General features: G+C 48.5%; 1 protein-coding gene across 1 annotated transcript; it reads left to right on the plus strand.

Moving 5' to 3' along the window:
- The first annotated feature begins 784 nt into the window (after positions 1–784).
- NUP133 (nucleoporin 133) lies at positions 785–27,415 on the plus strand. The gene is made up of 25 exons (XM_078871935.1): positions 785–1,154; positions 2,196–2,317; positions 2,460–2,563; positions 3,277–3,390; positions 3,857–4,228; positions 4,618–4,773; positions 5,670–5,740; positions 6,509–6,656; positions 7,749–7,902; positions 9,130–9,320; positions 9,767–9,861; positions 10,982–11,145; positions 12,789–12,883; positions 13,805–14,101; positions 14,939–15,061; positions 15,598–15,700; positions 16,102–16,374; positions 16,924–17,057; positions 17,634–17,792; positions 18,193–18,328; positions 19,281–19,399; positions 19,814–19,894; positions 20,830–20,897; positions 24,891–24,979; positions 25,573–27,415. The coding sequence occupies exons 1-25, from the start codon at positions 955–957 to the stop codon at positions 25,719–25,721; spliced, it is 3,717 nt and encodes a 1,238-aa protein (XP_078728061.1). The 5' UTR covers positions 785–954; the 3' UTR covers positions 25,722–27,415.

Genomic DNA, 27,415 nt, shown 5'->3' on the forward strand with positions numbered 1-27,415 from the left:
CCCCCCATTCCCCCCCCCAACCCCCATTCCCCCCCCACCCCCCATTCCCCCCCCCACCCCCCATTCCCCCCCACCCCCCATTCCCCCCCACCCCCCATCCCCCATTCCCCCCCACCCCCCATTCCCCCCCCCACCCCCCATTCCCCCCCACCCCCCCCCCCACCCCCATCCCCCCCCCACCTCCCATTCCCCCCACCCCCCATTCCCCCCCACCCCCCATTCCCCCCCACCCCCCCATTCCCCCCACACACCCCAATTCCCCCCCACCCCCATTCCCCCCCCACCCCCCATTCCCCCCCCACCCCCCATTCCCCCCCCACCCCCCATTCCCCTTCACCCCCCCCACCCCCCATTCCCGCACTACCCCCCACCCCCCATTCCCCCCCCACCCCCCATTCCCCCCCCACCCCCCATTCTCCCCCCACCCCCCATTCCCCCCCCACCCCCCATTCCCCCCCCCAACCCCCATTCCCCCCCACCCCCCATACCCCCCATTACCCCCCACCCCACCCCCCAAACCCCCACCCCCCCAATTTCCCCCCCACCCCCCATTCCCCCCCACCCCCCATTCCCCCACCCAACCCCCAATTTCCCCCAATTTCCCCCCCACTCCCCATTCTCCCCCATTCCCCCCACTCCCTCCCGGGGCGAACGCGAGATTAAACAATCGCGAAGAACTAAGCGACCGCCCCCCCACCCTCCCGGCTCGCCATAGCTCGCCACAGCTCGCCTCGAGATTGGCGGTTACACGCGCACGTGACCGCGAACGAGGGCCGCACGCGATTCGTCGCCACAGCGGTAGCGTGCGTGCCGTGCGTTTCCCGCCTTGTCGGACGCCGTTAAAACTCGTAAAGTTCTCGTCATAGTTCTCACAGAATTTTATCACAATTATTATTATTAACCCTTACGTTCGTTCGTTCCTTCCTTTTGAAGGGGAATTGAGCAGAACGAGTAATGTACTCGCCCCGGTCGTCGGCCGCCCGTCGGCCCCCGAGCTCCCCGTACGTGACGGCCTTGACTAGAAGCGCTGCCCGGAGGAGTGCGGGGACCGCGGCGGGGCGAGATGCTTCGCTCCTCTCGCAGAGCCAGGCCCAGAGTCCGGCCCGCGGTATCTCGCCACTGACCGTCAGCCCACGCCGTTCGCTCATGAGAAGGTGACGTTGTTGTTGCTTCTGTATGTACGTTATAGGTCTTTGTCAATCCGCTCTGTTACTGGGTGACAGCGGGGAGCATAGATATCGGAGCACAGCAGTACAGTACAACGTTGGATTTCGCTGCAGTGCACTCTGCTGCCCATCACGCAGACACGCAGCAGCATGCATGGGGGTCCCCAGTCCCATTGTGACGAGTCTGTGCGTCCTGTATGTGGGGACGACGTTGTGTTTACATACCGGTGCCGGGAAATTCAAGTTGAAAATGATGGCCAAGTGACATGTCGACTTAAGTGTTGTCAAATGAGCATTGAACTTGTTAAGCGGTGGTGGTAGCGGGTTTGCGCGCTGCGCTACGAACCCGGGGGACCCGAGTTCGATTTCTTGAACCGGTCCTAGACCTCCACTAGGTCGACTCGGCCTAAGATGAGTACGTGGTGCAATGTGTTGGGAGACAAAGGTGGCCGGGCGTGGTGCTGGCCACCCCACCCCCTTGTGTGCCGTTCCGGCCTTCATAGGCATTCGCTAACAGCACTTGCCCCATCAGAATGTTAATGCTACACGGGGGATCTTTGTCTTGGTGCACTTGTCGAAATGTCGCGGTTGCATTGTCCCGCGAGCTCGGGATTAATGTTAATCGGATGAACCGGACGTAGCGAATGAGACAAAACATAAACTATCAATAAGAGCGTGGAAGAGCAGGCCAAATACCCTTGAGGTGCAGGGCTGCACATTTAGCGAATACAAACAAGACGGTATACCAAGAACATCTTTACCCCCTTAATGACAATTGCGTGACTTAATGATCGCTGTGTTGTGTTTTTTACGTGTACTCATGTACCAGTCACAACACGGAATTTAATTGTTTTATTTCATTACATTTTTGTGATTCTCTTGGCAAAAAGACTTTCCTCCAGACTGGACCCGAAATCCGAGTCATCCATAACCACATGAATCCATTGATAGTGAGCACTTGAAATCGAACCCTTTAATCTCTTGCCTAATGAATGCCCCCCTTTCTTGCCTATGCGATGTGGAGTTTAGAAGTTGCGGGGTGCTTTTCCAGCCCAGCCCCATGCTCCTGGAGGGCAGTGCCAGCTACGCTCTCCAGCGGTACGGCTCCTCACTATCTGTGGCCGTCATGGAGGCACTTGCCATGGCTTCAGGTAATGCCACAATCACTGCCGCTGCTGCCTCCTATTGTCAAAAAACAATGTTGGATTAAAAAGAAAAACTTTCCAACCTCTTGAGTCACCCAACAATCTTCATTTTTGTAGTTTTTCTCATCATGCTCTTATTGTCGTTTAGCCAATGAGGAGCTGAGCGTTGGGTTGGATACCCTCGGCTGGGCCTGGCTCGTTTACGGTGATCGCCTGTTTATTTGGAAGGTTGGACACTCCTTCCTCTCAAAGGTATATAGCACGACAGACACAGGACATATGTGGTTTAAAATAAGTGACATATCTCTCACTTTCATGTACTGGCAGCTGAATCCAAGGCGGTTGTTCACTAGGGTTACCACAATATGAAAAAATATTATATGGCGGGTGATATAAATTCCACGATAGTTGTATTGTCAAATTTGAGAAATATCATTAGTTTAAGCTTTTGAAGTTTATTTTGATTTGTTACACGGCTTATCCCGTTTGGCGAGCTGCCTGGCTCTTTTAACAATGGGAGATTCTTGGTGCGACAGCAACAGCAAAAACAAACCCAAAACGTTAATATTGCAGAGAACGAGTACAGATCTTTGAGGAATATTGCATGACTAACAAATTAGGTATTTGAGTGATGTTAACGACAGAAGCGAGTCAAAAATAGTGCAAGTGTAAGATGAAAAAACTGTGATATAAACACACTCAAATCAAAATATTGTGATTATCGTTGGTATGTATTCAAAGACGAATTTCTAAAGGAAATAGGTTGAAGTTCAAAATAAATATCTACTACCAATAATATTCTTGAATGGAATCAGAACTCCAAATGATGACAATTCATCGAATTGTCAGGGGGTTCAAATAGTTACGTGCCTAATTCATGTAAAGGTTTTGTGGAGAGTTGTGTTTGGCCCACAGCAGCTGTGTCATCACTGTCTCGTTGCCGTGTCTGCATGCGTGCCGCTCAGCCATCAGTCTTCAAGGAGCTTAAGCTGCCACCCACTGAATTTGCACACTCGGCTGACCTCGTGGCAATACACTGCCGCGAATCCGCTGGGAACAAGGACGACACTTCGGCGCAAGTGAGGGATCACTCGGAAACACCAAACTAATTGCAATTGCTTGCTCATACCACTGCTGGCGGAAGGCCCACAAAATAGAGGGAACTCTGTAAAGCTGACTTCGTAGAAATAAGACTGATAAGCACACATGAACGTTCACACCGCATGGCACGTTCGAATGTGGTTGGTCAGCGGCAGCCATCATAAGCCACCAGTGGCAGGCGTTATAAAATACTGTGTGTTAATTTCAAATAGACACAAAGGCTCTTAATTTAATAGTTGGACAACCCTGGCTTGGTTATAAACTGGAGATGAACACCACCTCAATGCTCATTTGAGCAATAAATCAGTTTGAATAATAATATTTCTTTATTTGGTGAGAAAGTCCAGTGATGCTGTGACAGAGCTTGGCTCATATTTGTGAAATTGTAGAGCTGTTTATTGCTTCGCTTGCATCTTAACCATTAAACGTCACCAATGCGCACAGGCGGTGTCTGTGCTGGCGGCGTCTCCCGAGGGCGTGCTGCGCTACTGGCCCGTGCTGACGCACGACGCGACTTTCAGTGACATCGCTCTGGGCTGCGGTCCCGAGCTGTGCCACTCGCTGATGCGCGCACCGGGCAACGCCTTCATGCTGGCGACCGTGCACGGGCAGCTGTGGTTGCTCACGCCGGTCGGTGAGCCCGGTGGCAGTGGAGGCACGGGGTCAACACCAGGAGCGGGCGGAGGCGGCGGCAGTGGCGGAGTTGGCACGGTGGCGGCGAGGCTCCTGGGACAGCACCAGGGCGTTCTGTCTGGCCTCGGACGCCGCGTGTCGTCCATGTTTAACATGCTTTCGTCAGTTGCGGTCGACGCTACGGTAAGCGGCAATGCAGCAGTCGGGGGTTAGACAGGGCAGCCCTGGAACAGTGGGTGGGGAACCTATGGCCCATGGGCCAAATACAGCCCACAAGTTTATTTAATTTGGATCGTGGCCACATGAGGTTTACTGCTTTTAAATGGATCGCCAACGATATTTATCCATCACTGGCACACATCTCATAATGGTCGTGTCGAAGATACCGAGTCGTCACTTTTTATAGCATGGGTTTAACATATTCGATGCGTGTAAGTTGTGCGAATTGAGTTCACGTGACTCTTGCAGCCAGTCGAGGCCACTGCATTTACTGTTATGTTCAAACAATTATTTAGTGTCAGATTGCAGTGAGATTTATGCTTCTCCTGGTTGCCTTATATAACTCCGCACAGATGGTGCGAGCCCAGGTGTGGGCCGATGACCAAGTGCTCTACAGCCTCACGAGTGAGAGCCTCAGCAAGTGGACGCTGGCCAGCGGCACCGAGAGGCTGGTCCTGACCTACGACCTCCACAAGTCCCTCGACAACATGATCACTGATGCCATCTGGGTAAACAACTGCTTGCTCTCTTTAACCGGTTTTTTTTCTTCTCCAAATCATCCGGAATTCACCTGATTTTGTCAGATCTCAGAAGCCAAGCATTGTTGAGCCTGGATATTGCTTGCACGAATAACCACAATAAACAAAACAGGTCGATGTTGTGGGCAGCAGAGGTCAGGACAGTAAAATCCATTGTTGTACTGTACTATGCCGCAACATGCATGCTACCCACCTTCACCAACCGCACGTTTTGAAGTATTGTCAAATACATCGCCATCGCCCACACGGCATGGAGAGGCCTTCATCCAGCAGTGGATTGACATAAGGGATGTACATGTTTTCCCCCCCTACCGCAATGTTCTGTGCATCCCAAAAGCTGAGTGTTAATGATTCGCGCCACAGCCGATACTTTTAATTGTGGAAATTTTGGGTCGTAATTATTTTAAAGAAAAATATTTTCTCTTGGCTTCATTTGTTCAGCCTCATCTTGTTTTGCCTATGTTTTTTACCTTCTATTAGCTACTTAAACACATGATTTGTTTAGTATATAATCCGTGTAAATTGTAAATCAATTCTTACATGCACGATTTAAATATGTTTCTGGTGAGCATCGGTATTAATGAATCGTTAAATTCTCATTTCAATTGTCAAACTAATTATTTGGTGATGTCGCTGCGTTGGCAGTGGTGTACAAGCACAAATAACCAAAAAATAACTACCAACACCTTAATCATGAACATTGCCTTAAGAATAAAAAGTATTTGAGAGGCGACATTTAGGGTAACGGCCGCTCTGCACAGCACATAGAGGCCAGAAAGGTAGTGTTGGTGGATTCTTCACACTGTGTCTGAGAGTGTCTGAGAGTGAACCAGTAAAAAATCCATGTCATTGTGGTTCGATTGCAGGGTTCGGATGAAAACTATGAGGAAATAAAGCAACGCATTGAGATCAAACACTTGGACCTGCAGGTTACAGAGTGAGTCATCACCCAGAATGTTTAGGAGGATAGGGTGGATCAATAATGAGATCATTTGGGATATATATAGGAATTCATATTTCTGATTTATTGCGACAATTTTGGATCTTTTATTGAGTCGCGTTACACCGTATACTAATTTCTAACGTATTTGGGCGAATAGTAACATTGCCTGATGTATTCATTAACGTTACTGAATGTATTCAGTCCATGTGACCTCTGCGGCCAGTTGTGCCGCTGCATTCACCCTATCCTCATGAAAAAACATTTTCTTTTCACCTTGAGTCACAATAATTCCAAATAATTGCGAGATGGGGATTATTGTTACGTGCCTTATGCAGTTAACTCTTGATTATCCAATAGGTTATCTGGGTTGCCTATTAACCTTGCGTGTGAAAAAACTAAATTGAATATTTTAACGTGCACTCTGGTTTAATTATTCGCTGATACTTATTCAGGGTCAGTGACCACAACTGTGTTGGCAAATCATTTGATTCAAAAGGTTGACACATTTTATGTCTTGGCCCCAATTTACAATGGTTAATCTATATTTCGGTAGCCTAACGTACACATGTATTACATCGTGTTTTTGTTCTATCCTTGCTATCCCTGCCTGTCCTTGCTCCGGATAATCAGGAGTTGATTGTAAACAAGCAGGAACCCACACATTTTCCGTCGCACATCGTCATGTAGGCTGTCGCTGACACAGACCCTGGTTAACGCAACCGTTTCCCTTACGCCTAACCTTTGACCGCTTCGTCACCGCAGCTGCGGCGTAGTGGTGCTGGCGGCTGCGTGGCACCGTGGTGACAGCCAGTGCCTCGGATACCATGTCCTCCTGAGCCTCGTCGACGAGGGCCAGCAGCTAAGCGAGGACGTCTCCGTGGAGGTGCTGTCCTACCAACGGCCCCTGCAGGTCAGCGTGTGGGTCTGCGAGTGTGTGTTCATGCTGGTTACGCCAGCCCCTCATGTGCCGTGCCGGATTTCATATGAGTTCATGAGCACAATCTGCCCCACTTGTCTGTGCGGCTGTCAAGGGATCTTTGTCTCGTTGTTGATGTGTAGAGAGCGTTTTCAGCGGATTGCTTATGCAGTAGTTTGTACCAGAGGTGTGGACTCGAGTCATGTGACTTGGACTCGAGTCAGACTCGAGTCATGAATTTGATGACTTGCGACTCGACTTGGACTTGCATAACAATGACTTTGTCCCACCTATGAGATGTGGACTCGAGTCATGTGACTTGGACTCGAGTCCGACTCGAGTCATGAATTTGATGACTTGCGACTCGACTTGGACTTGCATAACAATGACTTTGTCCCACCTCTGGTTTGTACACTGCGCTGCGACCCCCTGTTGCTCACGGGCAATGTCAGTGGCAACATTTACTTATGCTGGGCTTCCCCTGTGATACCTGGTGTGGTGTGTGAATCTCATCATTGGGGAGACAAAGATGACTGGGCATGATACTGGCCACACCACCCACTCCCGGCCTTCATCATTGCTTGCAAACAGCACTTTCCCCAACAGCCTCTGTGAAGTAGTTATGCGATATCTCATTCTATGGGCCGTTCTCTGTGAGATAATTGACCCGTTCCCATTCTGAGATGTCTGCAAGTTGTAGGGTGAGTTCCCTTCACCGCTGAATCTTGGAACGCACAAGCGGTTAGCATTAACTTTATTTAGAGAGGCATAGTGCCGTTATTTTTAAAGACATAGTCACCGCCGAGAACTGTAGCGATACAACTGCACTCTATGATAGCTGGCACCAAACTGTGCCACACCTTCTCTCATGGCCTTGTGGGAGCCTCGGTACATCTTCCGACCTGAAGACGTACTGATAAAAGTGCCGTACATGTACGTCATCTGAACGGAATCGAAACAAAAACTTTATTGTGTACATGTACATTATCGTAATGGGAAAGTGTTTAAGAAACAGCTGACAAATTACTTTATGGGCATGGGCGTGCATAACCATGGCAATGTGCTTGTTCGCGCCCACTCGCACAGGCAGGTGAAGAGCCCGCGTGCCGCCTGCTGGTGCCGGACCCCGAGGGCTCGCTAGCGTGCCTGTACGACGGCGGCATGGTGTTCATGTGCTCCATCGTAGGCGGCAGTGGCAGTGGGTGGCTGCAGCAGGAGAAAATTCCTTTCTGCACACCAGGTGAGAGCGGTAGAGGTGAGGGGTGTTGTGCCAACAGTGAACGAACGCTGTGCGATGGATTGATTGTTATGGAAGTTGTCATCATTATCTTCGTCTGTGTGGGCATTATTGTTTTTGTCATTGCCGTCATCATGGTCATCATCGCACTGATTCTCAGAATTTTCTCGATCAAGGCTCCTTAATGCTCCTTACTCCTATCTCAATGCGCTGCTGGATAAATGCCTCCCCATGTATCATATCGGTTCGTGGGGTTTGTTTGACCGTTCTTCACCACACTGGTCAAATGCGGGTTGATGATGTGGCGGCCCAGGACAGGTACAGATATCCACTCGCCATTGATCTTATCCATGACTGGGGATCGAACTCAGGTCGTCAAGTTCATAGCGGAGCACGCTAACCGCTCTGCCACTGCTCCACCCTACTTAACATTGTGATTATAAATTGACTGTTAAAGAAAGAGAATTTGCCCAAATGCAATTATCATTTTTTAACATATTACTAAAAGGAATGGTAAATAAAACAAAGGATGCGCCTGCGGTCAACCACCATGGAGATTGGGTGCTGAGGTATTGCAACCGCAGGGGGAAGCCTTCCTCTAGCAGTGGATAGACAATGGGTGATGTAAAAATGATGTTGACGAGGAAAAATGAGATTTATATGTAAATGTGTATGTTTTATGTGTGCGAATATATGAAGTATATGTCAAACTGTGTACACGTGTGGTGAAGCGATGAGATCAGTTTATACAGAGCCATCAGCTGGATGCGCAACGCAGCAAGGAGAGATGCATAGCTGCATGTATACTGAGAGAGAATACATGGATCGCGGAGCCAATGCAAATGTTACATTCCATATTGATTGTTAAGTAAGTGCCATGTGTATCCAGAAGAGAAGATAGCGGATGATGAGGCTGGCGATGGAATGGTGGCCAAATGAAAAGAGCAAATCTGGTGAAGACTACAGATACGGAGCGATGAAATCAGTTCATGTGCAAGAGTGAGATAGCTTGTGGCATCGCAGAATTGTGAGGGATGGCCAAAGCATTTGAGAACACCATCTAGCAGTGGATAAGACTGTGGCTCACCATGATGACGACGACGATGATGCTGAGCAAACAATACGATTGATTCAGAAACCGAATCACGACTCCGAATGATGACGATTTGTTAAATCACGGAATGCTCGAGTGGGCAACACCCTCGTTGCTCTTTACCCTCTGTGCGGCAGGCGACAGTGTGCTGGGCGGTGGCAGCGTGGGCACTGTCCCTGTGTTCTTCTCGCGCCACATGGGGTTGCTGTCGCTGAGCGCGCGCCACGCCACCACCTCCCTTCTGCCGGCACTCGAGGCCTCGCTCTTCTCCAACGTCACCTCGACATTCGTCTCGCCTATGGCCTCATCGGGGCCCGGCACAGCCGAGGTGAGCACGCTCGCACACACTCGCTTTTACACGGTTAACGTCGACCTGTCGTTTGGTGAAGCGGCGGAGATATTGAGCGTGCGGCCAGAGCAGCGAGTCGCGACTGGGCTGGAGCCCACTGGACCTGAGGGGTTCAGCCGCCAGACTACGAGGAGATAGGTGGGGGCCCATTTCGTTCTTTTCATCAACCACAAGTCACGTGGCTATAGAGTTTACAGGTGGTGCAAATGCACCTGGGCCGATGGATCAAAGAGGCCCAGGTACCAGGCTACAAAACAGTGGGGGGTGGCCCCATCTACATTTCTTGCAACACGTCCCGATATCACCCACCAGTGGTGTAACTATCAAGGGCGCATACTGTGCACGATGTGGACTTTCCCGCCTATTTCTTTTGTTGTTGTCGTCATCGATGTTAAGTCTTTGCTCGTTGGTGTTGGTGCTGCCAGACGTCGGTGCTGGAGAGCTCGGTGTTGCGCTCTGATGCCGGGCGGCCGGACGAGGGAGTGGCGGCGCTGAAGGCTGCCCTACTGCTCTTGTGCCGGTGAGCAATTGCCACTTGCAGACGGTGACGGTGGACGAGCGTTTTTGTGTCTTGATTTGAAGGTTGTAAATTGTTTTTTCATTTAGCGTTTTCAAAATCGGTTATCGATTTTTAATCGTCGTGGAAATTGATAATCGAATCAAGCTCAGTCACAGTAACGATAGAACCAATTGGCGTGCGCGAACATTCAAACCGCACGGCGAGTGGGAATGTGATAGGACGGCAACCGCCATCGCAAGGCACCAGCGGTGAGGTTAATCGGTCACTGTGCGGTACGTTTAAACAGACACAAAGACACACAGGGCTTGACTTTTTTGTTTATTGTTATATATTTGCATATGCATGCCAAATAGATATTAGATTAAAATAAAAATTATTGCAATTATTGATAACAAAAAAACTGAAACTACCAATCCCTTCTTGCATGTGCGATGGACTCATCTTGTGGCTCACAATGGCGTTTAGTTGTTATGCTCTGCTTCTGGAAGTTTTCTCCAAGTCTTATCAGGAATGATGGCGCAACGAAAACTTTTACGTGAAATGTTTAAACATATTAGTTTGAATAATCCCATTTTTAGCTGGTTGGATTATTCTTCTGTTGGATGATGAGAAATGCTTATAATGGCACGTCTAGTTTGGGCCCTCAAAAACAGTATACAGCACCAAACCAAAACCACACAGGACACAGGTACATGGTGTGGCCACCTGCTTCACGAGTGGAACACGAGGGATGACCCCATGGGTCCCTTACCGTGGAACGTATCACATCAACCTACTGAGATCTGTTGCGGGAGGCAATTCATTTCTCCACTTAGCATCTTAGGAAGCCATTGTGTGGATTGCCAAACTAGCTGAATTGATTGGGCAAGGGCTGAATTGATTTGACAAGGACTATAAGAGTGTTTTTTTAAAATTATCATTATTGTTGCAAAGCATGCTGGGATGCACTGCGTGAATATCAGAATGTGAATATTTATACTGCAGGAATCCGATGAGATGTAAAGCTTTTTTTTACAGATGTCCCATAGAGCTACATAAAAAGCAAATTGTATTGTATCACCCAGTTTTCTCAATCCTCTGCTGGTTTCCCCCCCCCCCCCCATCTTGCTGGTGAGCACAGGCAGGACTACGTAGGTGCTCAGGCCATCGTGGATGAGAAATTCCCGACGGACACGGATGGACGCACGGACTCGCCGCTGGACGTCGCCGTGGCGCGGCTGAGCTCCGCCATGACCGATGACTTCCCTGCGTCAGACCCGCGGTGGGCGCAGTCCGTGCCCGAAGGTACATGTGTGCGTGCATGTGTACGTGCATGTGTACGTGCATGTGTGCGTGCATGTGTACGTGCATGTGTGCGTGCATGTGTGCGTGCATGTGTGCGTGCATGTGTGCGTGCATGTGTGCGTGCATGTGTGCACGCATGTGTGCACGCATGCGTGCGTGCATGTGTGCACGCATGTGGTGCGAAGTAGTGGGGAGCGGTAGTTTAGCGGTTAGCGCACCGCGCTACGAGCCCGTCCACCCCAGTTCGATTCGCGCTCACGACCAATTACAGTGCCGAATATTTGATCCGGTCCTGGGCCTTGCCTAGGTCGACTCAGCCTCAAATGAGTACCTGGTGTGGTGTGTAAGCATCGCTACTGGGGAGACAAAGATGGTCGGGCGTGGTGTTGGCCACCCACGCCCCCGTGTGCCGTTATGGCCTTCATAGGTGCTCGAAAACAGCACTTGCCCCAACAGTCTATTAGGGCTATACGGGGGATTTTTGGCTTTGGTGCGAAGTAAATGTGTGTGGGGAACGGTAGTGCAGTGGTTAGGGAATTCCACTGTGAGCGCAGCGACCTGAGTTCGATTCCTGCTCGCGACCAATAACAGTGGCGAATATTTGAAACGCTCTTGGGCCTCTCCTAGATCGACATCTTTAAAAATAAGTAACGATTGCGGTGTACAAACATCAGCACTGGGGAGACAAATGTGGCTGGGTGTGGTGGTAGCCACATCATGAGGACTACTTCTATTTTGGTAATGTTTCGCTGGAGGAAGTTACAACCAATACAAGATCTGACTACATCAGGGCAATAGTGCATGTGTGTGTGTGTCGTACTTTGGTGAAAATTGTTTGTCTTTAATGCCGTGATTTATCTGCCTTTGTTTAACGGTTCAGTGTTTGTGTAACGTTGTGCTTTATGCCGTCCTATGCTTTGTGTGCGTGTGTGTATAGCGCTGTTGCATCTGTGTTTCTAGTGGTGTTGTATGCATGTGTGTAACGCTGTGGTCAATCGGCATAAGGTGGCGATGGGGAGTTGAGTTGCTCACGGGCCAAATCTAGATTTATATGCCATACGTCAACATGCAATATGTCCTGTCGATGGAGACTTCAACCTTATCAACATGGCGCAGTGGTAGTGCGTTCGCCACTGATTGCAGAGGTTAGCGGTTCGAATTAGGCAGGCCGCCCTGGTCATAACTGCGGATTTGTTAACCCTACAAATGCGTGCCGTCTGCTTCACATTGAACGTTCAAAATGAGTAGCCTATTGTGTGCCGGCATCATGGTCCGAAATTTACGCATCTGAAATCACCCACATTACTCAATTGGGATTATAAATAGCGATTGTCGCCTCTTTCTGTAAAACTACTGCACACTCTCTGTGAAGCATAGTACCTTCGTGATAGCCTTTTGCTGTAAGAAATACACGAGTACCAAATGTGTACCAAATGTGTACCAAATGTACTAATATAATTTTTTATTCTTGGCATACACAATCCTGCGTGTTCAAGTGGGCCGACAACCGCTGGCGTAAGGTCGTGGGTCACGTAAAACTTTTTCCGCCACACCGCAAGTCGTGCATCTGACCTCCCCTACCGCTACAGCTCAGGGTCGATGCCTCCCTTATGTGTGACTGCCTCGCCCTGCGATTGCTGCAGATGTCGTAGGCCTGGGCCAGTCCTCGCTGTTGCTGATTCCCCAGCTGGAGGATAAGCTGCTCGTGCACAAGGACTACATGAACTTCCTCCGCCAGGTCCGACGGCTATCAGTGGCGCGCCACACGTGACATGAGAATGAATGTACAGCGTATCCTCAAAATGCCGGGCTAATTCAGCGGTGGAGTTCCAGCCCCCCCCTTATATCTGGCTTTTTTGCCATCCTTTTCATTTCCTCTTTTATTTCTGTACCCTTTTTTTACCTCTATCCATTCGCCTCCCACCCCAGGGTCAATGTTGGTAAATGCTTTTAAGCTCAACAGGCCCTCCTCCGGGTTAATAAAAATAAAAATAAATTACTAATGTCCATGAGGATATAATGTAGCCCATTTACAGCTTTTAATAGTATGTAATATATTTCTTGTATAACTGACAGCATCTGCATTATACATATTATCGCTTATAAAGTCACAATCATTAAAAAACTGATGGCAGGCTTCCGTTGAGTGAAATACGCTTCGAAAACCTTTTGCATTATCTTCATTCTTACTCGGAAGTACAGCAAAGCACAACAACAATATAAATTCTGCATAAAATTTACAAAGTTACGGGAAACTCTTATCGTAGATGCGTCATATCAGGAAAAGTGAAATTGCATCGTACATGTGAGCGGTTGCCAAGGAATTAAACGCATCCGAGAACACATCTACGGAGAGGAAGTGCAGCAATGAAATCAGTTTGTATGCATGCGCTCGGAGTATGTTGTTTGGGGTGGCCTTCATCCAGCTGTAGATTGACTGTGGCCGATGATGATCCTATTGTGTAAAACGATATCATGACGAACCTAACTACTGCGTGCAATGCCTACCTCCCCTCCAATAGAAATTCTACAAACAATTACAAAGTTACGGGAAACAGTTATCGGAGATAAGTCATATCCTGTTATGTTAAACGATATCATGACGAACCTAACTACCGCGTGCAATGCCTACCTCCCTCCCGTGTCTCTCTCCCGGCAGTGCCACATCCTGCCGCGGCTGGCCTCGGTGACAGCGCGCAGCCTGTCGTGGCCATCGCAAGGCGCCCCCCCGACCGGCCGCCGGTGGGCAGCGAGCGCGCCGACGCGCGCGGTGCTGCGAGAGCACGCCGAGAAGCTGTGCGCCGCGCTGGTGCTCAAGGAGCACCACTCGCGCCACCCGACGCTGCTCAACGGCGCCGTGTGCCGAGCGCTGGCGGCGCGGGGAGACGAGGCGGAGGGCGGAACGAGGAGGAGGCACAGCGAGGCACTCACGCCTGCCGACCTGTTTTTTCGAGAGGTTGCAGCGATTCTGTTTTCCTTTCGTAATTATTCCCAAGTTTTTGTGACGATTGCGCTTTCGGCGTCACGTCATGGGGCTATATTGGTGTCTCCAGTACAGCAGGGCAACCCTTTGTGTTAGAGGCCTACCCGTGGAAGTGACCTCTGGTGCACACTCTGTTTTCCTTTGTTATGAATGGTTTTTAAGGTTGGAAGTGGTATGGCGTTAACTCTGTCCGTCCTTCCATTTGCGGGTGGGAACTACAACTCTCGTAGTGATGATCCAATGTGAAATGAACTTGAGTATTTAGTTGTCTTGCTGTCAGGATCTTACATGATTGAAAACGGGCCAAATATTTACAAGGGTTGCCCCAACATTTGAGAGACGATAAAGAGAAAAAATATAAATAAAATGCCTATGCAAACATGTTTTTTCCTAAAATCTAGTTCTTCTAATTAAATACTTTCCAAGATTAACCTATATTGGAAAACGTTACATAGTTTTTGAACATGCATGATTTTTTTGAACAAATTTTTTAATTGCTTGGGCCTTTGTGCATGTGCAGGATGTACTGCTACTGTAATGCTCCTCATTCTCACATGCGACTGCATGTGTGCGCGTGCCTGTTTACATTTGTGCGTGCGTGTTTGTGTGCGTATGTGTACATGTGCGTATGTGTACGTGTCTGCGCGTGTGTGCATATGTGTACGTGTTCGTACGTCTACATGCCTGCGTCTGTGCACTTGTGTATGTGTACTTTTTGCGCACGTGGGGTGCGTGTATGTCTATGTACACGTCTGCGCATGCGTACATGTCTGGATGTGCGTACGTGTGCACGTCTGTCACGTAACCCAGGTGACGCGGATCGAGGAGGCCCTCCCGGCGCTGCAGGGGGAGTTGGAGGACATCCTGTCGGACGATCACCTCCTGATCCCCGATCTGATGCGCTCTGTCATCACCGTCAACACCGTCCTCCGGGTGCGGTGACGCCGAGGGTCATGGGGCAAAAACATCTGCAGATCCGTAACATTCACTTTTATTCCACACGGTCTGAGGTTACATTCATCGATAATAATAATATACCACATTTGATGTTTTGCACCGTTATATCAAGAAAGGCTATCATGAAGGTACTATGCTTCACCTGTATAGTCTGCAGTAGTTTCACTGTGGGGGGTGATGTATTTAACGTATAATCCCAATTGAGTAATTGCCTCATTCAAATAATTGCCTACAAGACCCATGAATACAGGGGTGGGGAACCTTTTTCTTACCGAGAAAAGGTCTAAATATTCACTCTCATAGCCATTTGTTCTTTTATTACTCGTGATTCATCAAGACGGTGCATCCCCCACAGTGTTTGTGGGGGGGTTTAAACTTAAACACCAGCAGCATTTGCTGAACAGACTCCGATACCAAATGTACAAAATTCTTCTTATTAAACCAATCGTATGCATGATTTTTCTTCATTTTTAAAAAAATATTTTATCGCTTGGTCCGTTATCCATGTGCAGGACGTGCTGCAGAGATCCTGGCAGTACCGACAGCAGGAGGGCTCGCTGTACCAGAGCGAGGACGCCGAGGGATTCTCGGACGAGGGCCACGTGCCTTGGACAGGTGTGGGTGGGGGGCTTGGCAGGCTGGCGCAGTGGGGGGGATTTCAATGGCAGTGGAGCGTCTACCAGCCTTGCTCGATTCCCAGCCGCAGTGTCGAATCTCCGAAGATTCTCAGTTCCCTTTTGTGCTAAATCGAGTTCTCCTTTTCCAGCTGCGCTGCGCCCTGCGTGTTTCTTGGGGGCTGCGTGGTGGTTGTAGATGTGCGTGTTGCCAAGTTCTACAAAAATCAATCGTTACACAAGTCCTCAATCTGGCATTTTTAGAAGAATACTGCCCTAGGATAGAGGAAATAAATATATATATGTTTTAAAATTTAATATTTTACATCTGACTTCTCTCATTCAATATCGCTCCTGACATTACCGCCATGTCCCGCCTCACTCCTTCGTCTCCTGCAACAGCGAGCGGCTCCGTGCGAGAGTTGCTGCTGCGTCAGCACGCGCTGGTGCTGCAGCATGCCCTGCCTGAAGCCGACTCCGCGGAACGGCGCACGCTGCTCGACCAGCTGGTGGCGATCGCCGACTCCTGCCTCGGCGCGTTCGAGAGTCGCCTGCGCGCGCTGCAGTACCGACATGGGCTGCAGCAAGAGCGGCAGCAGGAAGAGCAGGAGTTGAACTACGCGGCTGCGGACGCAGAGTTTGCGCGAGCACGATCGGAGCTGCTGGGGGCCTACTGTGAGTCTCCCGACATTAGTTGTTGTTGTTATATGACAGGGTTGGCCAAACCGCCTGACCCTTTGAGTCGCGTACAAACATCTTCATTTGGCCAAGAGCCGCAAGATACGCACGTCCTATGTGGGGTGGCCACGTGGGGTGATCACGCGGTCGGTTCGCTCGCTATGGATGGCTCCTCTGTCGGGGGCGATTGGTACAACGCGCACTACCTCCATCGGTTTGATGTCATGTTTGGGGGGGGGGGCTCTGTGGGTGAGTAGAAAGACAACCCTTTTCTGCTAATAGTTGAAGGTTTATTATTGTGTACCAGTGCAAAACACGTTTTGTAGGCATGCTCGGTAGCCATTGTCATGAGCCTATGCTCATGTTTACACACCGGAATAGGTGCTTGTTTTAACCCGAGTCAGACCAAGCAACGATCCATAACTGGTTTTGAGATCGTCAGGATCGCAGCGCAGTGTGTCAACCATTGGCATCGCTGTAAAAAAACTCCTTGCAATATGAACACTTTAATTTATCCGTTGGTTTATTCATTCACTTTCTCCCCAGTGAACTTGCGGCAGTACGAGAGGGCAGCCGCTCTTGCTGAGAAGTACTCGGACTTTGACGTGCTGGTGCGGCTGTGTGAGGAGACCAACAACCAGGCTCGCCTGCAGCGCTACATGACACAGTTTGCTGACAAGGTGCGCTTGTACTCCACTTTTTGCGTGCATGCATACAACTGGCTCCAGATTTTTCGTAGGCTTTCATGACCAATATCCTTGACAGGTATTTTTTGGTTAGATTGCATAAATATAATAACGTGCCGTTCGCGTTGTGGCAGGTTTAATGGAACATATTTATGCAATCCAACCCAAAAAAACTCTTATGGGTCTCGACTATCTGTCAGTGGATTGATCCGAGTTTTGGATAAACCGTGGTTGTGAAAAAATTTATGAAAAATCTTTACACCCCTGCTGGTTAAATTATTAACATCTCTTCAGTCGCCGAGGGTGGCTTACTCCGTGCCCAATTAAACTTATCACGATTTATAATTGGTATCCTTGGGGTTAGGTCGTGTACAAATGTCATATCGTCAATCCTCCTGCACCCGACAAAGGCAAATGAATAAAAGCGTCACGTGAATTGAATGTGCCCAAATGTATTACTGCTTCAGCACCATCAGGTGTTTTGGAGAATAATAAACTTGGCACACCCGCACGTTCACCCACCTGGGTCGGTCTGCGGAAAACCTAAAATCTTACAATTGAACGTTGCAGAATTTTTCCGAGTTTGTCTTCCGCTGGTACATGGAGAAAGGCAAGCGAAGTAAGCTGCTCACGCAACCGGCCGCCCAGAACTCCCAGCTCAACACCTTCCTCATCGGGCACCAGCACCTCAGCTGGCTGCACCATGTACACATGGCCAGCTTCACACAGGTCAGGTGGGGGGGGGGGGGGTGTTGTTGCGTATTGTTGCGGCGCGTCTTAAGGGGTTGGCTTACACCGTATTCGTTAGATCAGGAGTTGGGACAAGAGGTGACTTGAGCGTGGATAGTGCTTGGATGGGCGACCACCACAAAAGCAATTGTTCCAAGGTGGCTGCAGAAGTACGTGGTTGGCAGCAGATGGCAGTGCTGCAGAATGTATTACTGTACTGTCCACCTGCACTGACCAGCGTGGTGAAGTATGGTCAAATACCTACGATCCGTGTAGGCATGGGAAGGCCCTCATTCAGCAGCGGATTGTCAACAATGGTTATACGTAACACACACGTACAGTGAATCGCAACGGCGCAAGAGGAGTTCGCACACCTGATCTTACGTGCGTGCGTGTGCAGGCATCACAGACCCTGCGCTCGCTGGCGGAGCAGGAGGCGTGCTACTTCATGCGCAAGAAGACGCTGCTGAGCCTCAGCAAGCTGTCCGCCCTCGCCTCCGACATGAGCCCCCAGGACACACACTCCTTAATCAACAGTGCGTCGCTGGGGGAGAGGCTACCATGATTACTTCGGTTTCTTGTCCTGCCACCTCAGGCCTAGGTGTTAACCATTATCGGCCACATGATGTCGATGGTGATACGGCCAAGTTTGTGGCCCTGGCGAGGTCCTCCACGGTGCAAGGCTCAGGCCAATCAAAGTTCCGTAGTCTGTTTCACCGCAGTCACGTGTGTCGGGGTCGTTGGTGCAGCCCATATTCCGCACGTTGTGAAGTTGGACCAACTGACTCCGGTTCGAAGGCAATTTGAGAGCTCTAGGCGGACGAAACTTTCTCTGCACGTTGCAGAGAGGTGTTCCGAAACATCGATGTGTTGATATGTGTGCACCCCACGTTTTTAAGAGGTTTCGTTTGTGGCGGTGAAGCTTTTATGCAATTCCAGGTGGCCTATAGCCACAGCCCATGGCCACGTAGCAAATGTCCCTGGTGATTTTTAGCTGACGTGGTTGTTCCACTCTGCTTGATGCGTCCGGTGTGGCAAATTCAAACTTGTTTGACGACACATCTGAAGCGATTCTTATGCCTTTTATTCATGCAGAAAAACCTCATTGAGTTTCAAAACTCATTGTTTTCAGGAGCATTCTACATTGCCAGATTTGTCCAGTTCCTTTTTAATGTGTTTTTTTTTCACGTGGGAGTTATTCAAGGGAATAGCGATCGCAAGTTTTCACAGTCCAATGTTTCAAGTTTATTTCGTTTAACCAGTGAGACCAGGATATCGTCTCATTTACAACCATGAACTGGGTCACAAAAATGACAGGAATAAACTATTGGAAAGTAATAAAGCGAATCGATAAATCAGAGCAAACACAACCGCACAGAGGCTCGCGAACCCATTTGCCGTACCGCCACTTCCGATCACCTTGCAGCCCAGCGGGATTGCAGGGGTTCATTGTTATGTTGTTTTTTTTACGTGCGCCTGCGGGTGCAGACATCGACGCGGAACAGGACTTCATGATGTACCAGGACTCGCTGCCCCTCAAGCTGCTGGAGGCCAAGGAGATGGACGTGGACTCGATGCGAGTGCTGTCGGCCAACGAGCTCATCATGGTGAGCGGCACGTGCGCCTGCCCACCGTCTTCTCCCTCTTTTCTCCATCGTCATTATCGTTGTCCTTTTCTTTATTTGTTGTGCTGTTTGTGTTACCGATTATTAGAGCAGTCAAGCCGATCATCAGTTGTGTAATTGGTTACATTTAGATGCAAAAGTGTTAAGTGGTTGACCTTAGATTAAATCAGGTGGGAAGGAATACAGAGGTGATTGATGGGTTCTAGAGTTCAGCATCCATCTACTTTTCATTTTCCTCTTTATCCTCCTCTTCCTTCACAATATCTTGAACACACAATCATTATGCCTGGTTGGTGCAAGTTCAATTGCAAGCATCCCTGTACATCTGTCACCATACGCTTTGCAATCGGGTCACCTTTGTGTGTGTGTGTGTGTGTTACTTCCTCTCTCTCTCAGATGTACATTAGCGATGACAACCGAGAGGCAAACGAATTTGACTTCAAGAAAGCCCTCGACCTTCTGCAGTACATTGAGGAGGTACCAACATCTTCCAAGACCCTCTATTCATCCCCCTAAAGGAAATCAAAAGCCGTCCTGCTTTAAAGTCAAATTTCACTTAATCGGGGTGATCAGGGTGACAGGTGGTCACAGATTATAAAAAATGATTAGCTAATTCAAATCTATTTTTTGTTTACCAATATCGAATGGGGGTGATGACAGAGAATGCGTTGTCTCTTGTTATTGCTTCTTAAAGTAATCCATTTACTTGTCGACACCGAGTCACACGGACCTTCGACGGGTGAGGAGCAGCTGACGCGTTATTCCAGCGTGCACGCAAAACGCACAGATGAGCACGGTCAATCCGCAACCCGGATAATCCGCTCACTTTGTAATCGAGAGTGAACTGTATTCTTGGTTCTTTCGGTAAAGTCACGTAGAAGGGAAATAATAAAATAATAACAATAAAACATAATAAGATAAAATTCTCACGACGTTTCGGCCACAACGCAAGCAGCCGTCCTCAGGTGAAGAACAGGTCTGTCGGAAAGACAGCGTCCTAATGAACATTAGTACGCTGTTCATTAGGACGCTGTCTTTCCGACAGCCCTGTTCTTCACCTGAGGACGGCTGCTTGCGTTGTGGCCGAAACGTCGTGATAATTGTATCTTATTATGTTTTATTGTTATTATTTTATTATTTCCCTTCTACGTGACTTTACCGAAAGAACCAAGAAGATGAATCCATGCAGTCACGAAAGCTTTAAATCGAGGGTGAACTGCGTACCTTTTCTGTCTTAATGCAGTGTCAATGACAAAGGTGGTGATTATTTTGATTTATACTCTCAGCCTTCCTCATCGCACTTGACGGTGGCATAGAATGATGGCGACAACTCTGTGGGTCAGGAGTGAGGTTCCGATCGCCGCGGCTCACTTTGTCTACCTCTCCGGCGCGCACGCCTTTTCTCATCGCAGGACTGTGTGGACGTGGACGTTGAGGAACTGAAAGTGAAGATTTTTTGCCAGACACTACTTCGGAACGAGTGAGTTCCCCACTCACCCACTACGCCCCTTCCACCGCCTAAGCACCCCCCCGCCCCACGCCAGCACCTCTCAGCTGGTTCTCTGAAACGCTCGGTGCCCACCAGCGTAATGCTGGTGTGTCTCTTTAGCCTGCATTCTTGGTGGTGTAAGAGTCAGAGTTATAATTTGGAGCCCCGCAGTCAGAATACTATATATATACGAATACTGGATCCCTGTGGTATCATTTCTATTATGGCAATTTGAATCCCTCCTTCCCCATGGAAAAAATACTCCTGGGGACAGAATGGTATATATATTTTTATCTTTTGTCTATATTAATGTACACAACTAATATGCTAACCCCAAACATAACTACACATTTTTTAAAAGAAGAATGACCCAAAACTGATTCGACTACCACAAGCTGGAGGATTGAAATAGGATATATTTTCCAACCCTGGGGTTCCGAATTCTACGTGGGTCAAAATATCAACGGTGCAAGGCAGTACCGGCACGAGCCACCGCCGTCAGGGCAGCAGAAGCAGCACCTTCACCTCGCTGGCAGGACGGTGCGAACTCTCCTTGGTGGTTCATATGAAGTTAGTGAGGGTTGAGCCAGTGGCAGTGTCAGGGAGCACAGGCCGGGCAATGCTTCGCCACCGTCAACAATAAATGCTTCATTTTGAAAACTGACATGTATATATAACAACGTGAGCTCACGATTTGGTCATTGGCGCGTTTACAAAAACCTTTGAGACGATGGGGGTGGGGTGGGGTAGGCGAGAATGGAAAAACGTTGCAGCTCGTATTTGGAGACCGTATCTCTTGGTGTGCTATTTTATAGAGTGGTGCTTTTCCTTTGGATAAATAATAATCTCACTTTTTGCAGCGTCATTCATGCATCCCACAATGTTTGATTTAATACCACGACGCTGATTCACATTCGCCATGCATGTTGACAAATCATTGAATCCCCTGGAGTGGGGTTGGGAGGGGATAAGGGGGGGGGTGAGAACTTATTCCATGCCCAATAAATACGTCGGCAATCTTATTGGAGCTTCACCTGGAGGCTGCAGTAGAGAGTGGAGGCGCGATGCATCGAGGGATTTCAGCCAGTGGTGTGGTACGCGCGTTGTTTTACGTTGCTGAATCACACCACTTTTTGATGCATTTTTACGTGGAAAAAAAGTACACGTGTAGAGTATTTATATTTATAGGGGCGCCTGAGGTGGGGAGATGTAAACTCCCTCGCCTGGTATACAGGAAGTCGTGGGTTCGATCCCGACCCGGACGCCTGCTGTATATTTGGAGTTTGTATGTTCTCCCCGTGGTCGCATGGATTTTCCTCCCGGGTCCTCCGGTTTTTCCCTCCATGTTAGAAACTTGTGTTTAGAGTATTTGCCTGTTATAATCCACTTCGTTGAGCTGTCATTTATGGCCAGATCGCTTCTGAAAAAGAGCTTTATAGCTCAGCGGGCCTTACCTGGTAAAATAAAAATCAAAAATGAGTTTTTTTCGATTTAAAGCTTTCGTGACTGCAGGGATTCATCTTCTTGGTTCTTTCGGTAAAGTCACGTAGAATGGAAATAATAAAATAATAAAAATAAAACAATAAAATAATTCTCACGACGTTTCGGCCACAAAGCAAGCAGCCGTCCTCACCTGCGTTGTGCAAGCAGCCGTCCTCACCTGAGGACGGCTGCTTGCATTGTGGCCGAAACGTCGTGAGAATTATTGTATTATGTTTTATTTTTATTATTTTATTACTTCCATTCTACGTGACTTTACCTAAAGAACCAAGAAGAAGAACAATAATTTTTTGTCAATTATTACAGCCTTTTACTGCTCTTATTCATCTTCCTGGCATTGTTCCCACACACGTGGAGTCTTACTACGACTAACTACTACCTGGTTCGCTTTCTCCACTCGTTCCTGTCCTGAGCCCTCATCTCTACATCCACTCCACATTCCTTTTACATCCTGGTTCACCACTTTGAACCACCTCTCTCTCTCTAGGCCTTCCTCTCAATCTCCGCCCTTGGGGCTTTCACGTTCGATCACCTTCTAAAGTAATATTATTCTCGTCTTAAGAACCTTTATTAGAACATTTACTTGTTACCACCTTTACCTGCTTGAATTGATTAAATGAATCTGCTACAGATAAAATTAACTGAAAACATGACACTGGCTAAAGAAACGCACAAACGTTGCAAATTCAATAATTTGCAACGCTCTGTGCATTATATTCTTGGGTATGGCTTGCATCTCCTGCAAGGTGACGATGTCAATGTTGTTTTCCCTTCATCTTTCTGGCCAGGAATTCACATTTAGGTCTTTAGAGTCCTTCATCGTGTGGCTGGTTCACTCAAAGAGCTCATCCGATTGGTTTGCGGCCCTTATAAGAGCCTTTCTTTACTTGCACTTAGCTCTACTGATCACATCTGGATTTGAATTAATAACGCCCATTTAGCCTAACTGCGACGCTATTAGTTGCGTTCAAGGTAGCAAACACTCGACAGGTGGAGCCCACCGCGAGAAGGCTACTGTCATCTACGCATTAATGCATTGAAAGCTTCACACAGGCTCAACAATTGTACGTAACATTCATTTTAATTGATAGGTCCAATCAATGGCCGCTTGAACGCTTCGACCCGCTCCGTGTCATGGCTTTCATTTCAAGAGAATTCGGTCAGGCATGTGTGCTCTTGGGACCTCCCGAGGAAGTGCTGAGCGCAAGCATTGCTGACTGGCAGTGCCCAACCCTCTCCTGTCCACCACCCTCTCCCCCCCACCCTCTTCCGTATAAAAATACCCAACACCGCATTCCCGGATGGCCTTCTGCTGCCCATATCAAGGAAAGGGGGGTACCCTGCGTCACTGACTGGCCGCGTGTCCCTGTAGTGTGTGTGTCGTGCGCCATGCCAGCCTTAATAGGTGCTCGCTAACAGCAATTGCCCTAACAGTCTTTATAGGCTATACAAGGGGTCAATAGCCATGTGAGGAGCAGTGGCTTCGTTTCCCGGCCATGGCTGACTATAAGTGAGGAGTGATATCTGAATCGATCATGGGCCTCCCCTAGGTTCACTCGGCCTTAAATTAGTGTATTAAAATGAGTTGCAGGATGCCCATGAAATAGAGCCTAACAGCTCAATGGGCCCTTGATGCTGAAATAAATAAAATCTAAAATTGCAATCTGCCTTCTACGCTGTGTACACATCGGTGCAGGGGAGACAAAGGTGGCCGAGTGTGGATCTGACTACAGATGTTTATTTGTGTCGTTTCCAATGTCCGATTCGTGTGCTCTGTTTTGTTTTGTGCCATTAGCCTAAAGGCAAATATAATTTCCATTAGTTATGATTGATTCTGTTGTGCATGATTGTGTGTTGCACGAGCAGGGCTTCATTGCTCATCGGATTTTTTTTCTGGGGCACCCCCCTGGAAATCTCCTGCTGTTCCCCCCCTCCCCTTCCCACCACTGACTGGAGAAATATATTTTTCAGAGCTCTGCCCCAAACAGCTCTGGCTAAAATTAAGCCCTGATCATCAGCATCAGAATAATATAATTTTTATAATAGTTTTTTTACCCTTTTTATCTGGCAGCAAAACTGACACCTTTTTTACAAGGAGTTATGTTTGCATAGACACAATACCTGCAGTCGTAATGCAAAAAAAACATAACTCTGATAATGTATGTACTGTCCTTGAAGTTGATTGGTCCACAACCGAGACAGCTTTCCTTAGAGCCTAGTCTCACATGGTGTTGGACCAGATGACGCCAAAAGGCGCACAACTCAAAGACAATGCACCATCAGAGTATGAGAGCGCTGGGTAAGCATTTACACCATTGGAACCTCATTTGCCAGTAGAAAAATATGATAATGAGGTTCCAATGGTGGGAATAGGATTTTAATCAATGAATCATTACGTTCCTTACTGTGCAACCTCATTAGGCGCTTGGCATTTGTAAGGCCGAATAAGGAAATGTTTGTCCTGTGTGTGTGTGTGTGTCGTAGCTGGGCTGCCATGTTGCGGACTGACGACCCCGTGCGTGCGGCGAATGACAGCGTGTTTGCCAGACTCATGGAGCTCCTCCTGCAAGATGGTGAGGAGGTCGGGGGTGGGGGGTTAGAGGGCAGAGATTGGCACACTGCCACCAGTAGAAGGCACGGCAGCATGTTGCAGCTCTAAAGGATTTGTCGGTCGGTGGTTGCTATTGCACGTTGCCACTAGATCTACAGATGGAAGTGTTTCAGCCTCACCACCTCTACATAACAAAAGGCTCAGTCCCATTTACATGCACCTTTACATCAGCCTCACCTTAACAACTCTTTTCAACCAGTCTACACTACAAAGGCTCATTCCTAACAGCGTGCTTCAGCCGCACCGAACCTCACAATAATAATATCCAGGGCCTACCTTGGCTCCTCCCACCCTCAACCAGAACTGTTTTCTTGGAATTTCTCTTACTTGATACAGCTATCGTGCTGTGACGGTTCCACCTGAAGGACGGAGGCTTGTGTTGCCTCCGAAACGTCGTGATTTTTATTTTACTTTTCTTAATTTTAATTTTTTACCTACGTGACTTTACCGGAAACAACCTAAGAATATGAATAAGATGGAAGTGTCTTCATTTCGTGACGGCAGCGCGTTTTTTAATGTAACTGACGGCTCCTGTGTCCTCGGTGTGGCACGCAGGGCTGGACCTGCGGCTGGTGATGCCGGTGCCGGAAGCGCTGCTGGCCTCCAGCTCGCTGGGCACGCTGAGTTCGGATCCCGCCTTCGAGTTCCTGCTGCGCGCAAACTACGAGCACTTCCAATCACTCTCTAACCTCGCAACATCTTAGCCGACCAACGCGAGTATCCTCGCTCAATCGGCTCGTAGCGGTTATCGTTCACCCCCTCTTTCCTTCCCCGGGCAATTCAGTGCATCGTCACCATCTGGGGGTGTGGAGGGGGGGTGGTGTAGGGTCACGATCGATTAATCGTTTTTGGTTTGCGATTGTAGCTTCCCATCTTTGCTGTCTTGTGTCGTATGTTTTGTTCTTTCGTTTGGTCTCATTAATGTGCTTAGCGTAAGGCAGAAGGAGACCACACCTGACACATGCTGTAAGTTTGCGAGACGCCGCCGTGCGTAACGACGTCGTTGCAAGGCACATGACGTCGCTTTGGCAATGACGTCATCACCCCTTTTTCTCATGAGCGCCTCAGTCTGCGCCCAGCAGTACGACCGGTCAGTCCCATCCCTGGCCTGAAGCCTGAAGTTTGCAATTAATGTGCATACATTTTGAAAAATCTGTTATACGTACGATGTATAATGGCATTTTTGTTGTGAGTGTAAGAATTTGCTTTAATCAATGAATGCCTCCTGCCAAACCCCCATACCATCACATTGCCTCCACCCTGCTGCTGTTTTCTCTGATCCCATTTCCATGACGTGTCTGCAGCTGCGTTTATATCAGGACACTAGTTATGAATGCACCAGTCTGGCCTAGCCTGTTCGGAGTGAACTTTATCTTTTTCACATTGATAAGTCGGTGAGTTTCAATACCCAAATGAGCACTGGGCCGTGCTAATCTCTGTTACTGATTCACAGCCAGTGCTGGAAATTCGACATTGCAATATTCAGGTCGAGTATTATTTCTACCCTGAGTACACCGAATGTTAGCATTGCCTGATGGAAAGGCTGGCTTGATTCTTGTATAAGTGACACCCAACGTTTGCTACTCAAATAAAGGTCTGTCCATATCAGAGGTCCTGACCAAATATATGACATTAGCAGTGGGAGTTCTACCACAAGTAATATTGCGTTGGGTTCCTATCAGTGTTTGTTGGGACCAATTGAATCTGCATTTAAGTTCTCTCCACTCTGCTGGCCTTCTCATCAAGTATCCGTTCGGAACAAGATCCCCGGTGTAAACGCTGCTCGCACTGACCCAGCCACCCCTTTTTCGGTCACAACTTGGAGCCGACTTAAACTTGCAGTTCCCACCTCTGACTAAATATGCCTTGTGCATGTAGTCTATGCATCCGCTCTTCCTTTCAAACACAGGCAGAAGTATGATCGTTGGTCGCTGGTAGACTGGAGAGGCACATGACTAGTTGTCACAGCGGGGGGGGGGGGGGGGGTCCATTTGATGTGGTGTGATTGGTGCAGAAATATCTTCGAGGTCTGCAAGCCGAACAGACCCGGCTGAACTTGAGCCCTGGGTTTTTGTGTCTTTGTTATGTGTATATATACCAATGTCTCATTTTGACAGGTATATTATGGCATGGATTTTGCATGACAAGGAGTTGTGTTTTAGAGAGCTCACATATCGCCCCAGTTCTGTTGAACGCGGATTTTCGCGAGGCTGCTGATGGGGTCACGTATTTTCTCGGAGGAACTAAATTACGGTGTTGGTTATGCGCATTTCCATTTACCGATCCCAAAGTCAGATGTTGCCTGATGGGAGATCGAAAATAATCTGACCTGAACTATTGTTATGTCCTTGCCTGTGCAAAGTTTTTTTTTTTAATAAAGTCTAATTTTACATTTATT

This window comes from Lampetra fluviatilis, chromosome 33, assembly GCF_964198595.1.
Source record: "Lampetra fluviatilis chromosome 33, kcLamFluv1.1, whole genome shotgun sequence".
NCBI lineage: Eukaryota > Metazoa > Chordata > Hyperoartia > Petromyzontiformes > Petromyzontidae > Lampetra > Lampetra fluviatilis.

Coding starts and splice junctions, on each gene's coding strand:
- NUP133 (XM_078871935.1), top strand. CDS start 955: ATGTACTCGCCCCGGTCGTCGGCCGCCCGTCGGCCCCCGAGCTCCCCG. Junction 1,155..2,195: donor CGCCGTTCGCTCATGAGAAG/GTGACGTTGTTG, acceptor TGTGGAGTTTAG/AAGTTGCGGGGTGCTTTTCC. Junction 11,146..12,788: donor GGCGCAGTCCGTGCCCGAAG/GTACATGTGTGC, acceptor CGATTGCTGCAG/ATGTCGTAGGCCTGGGCCAG.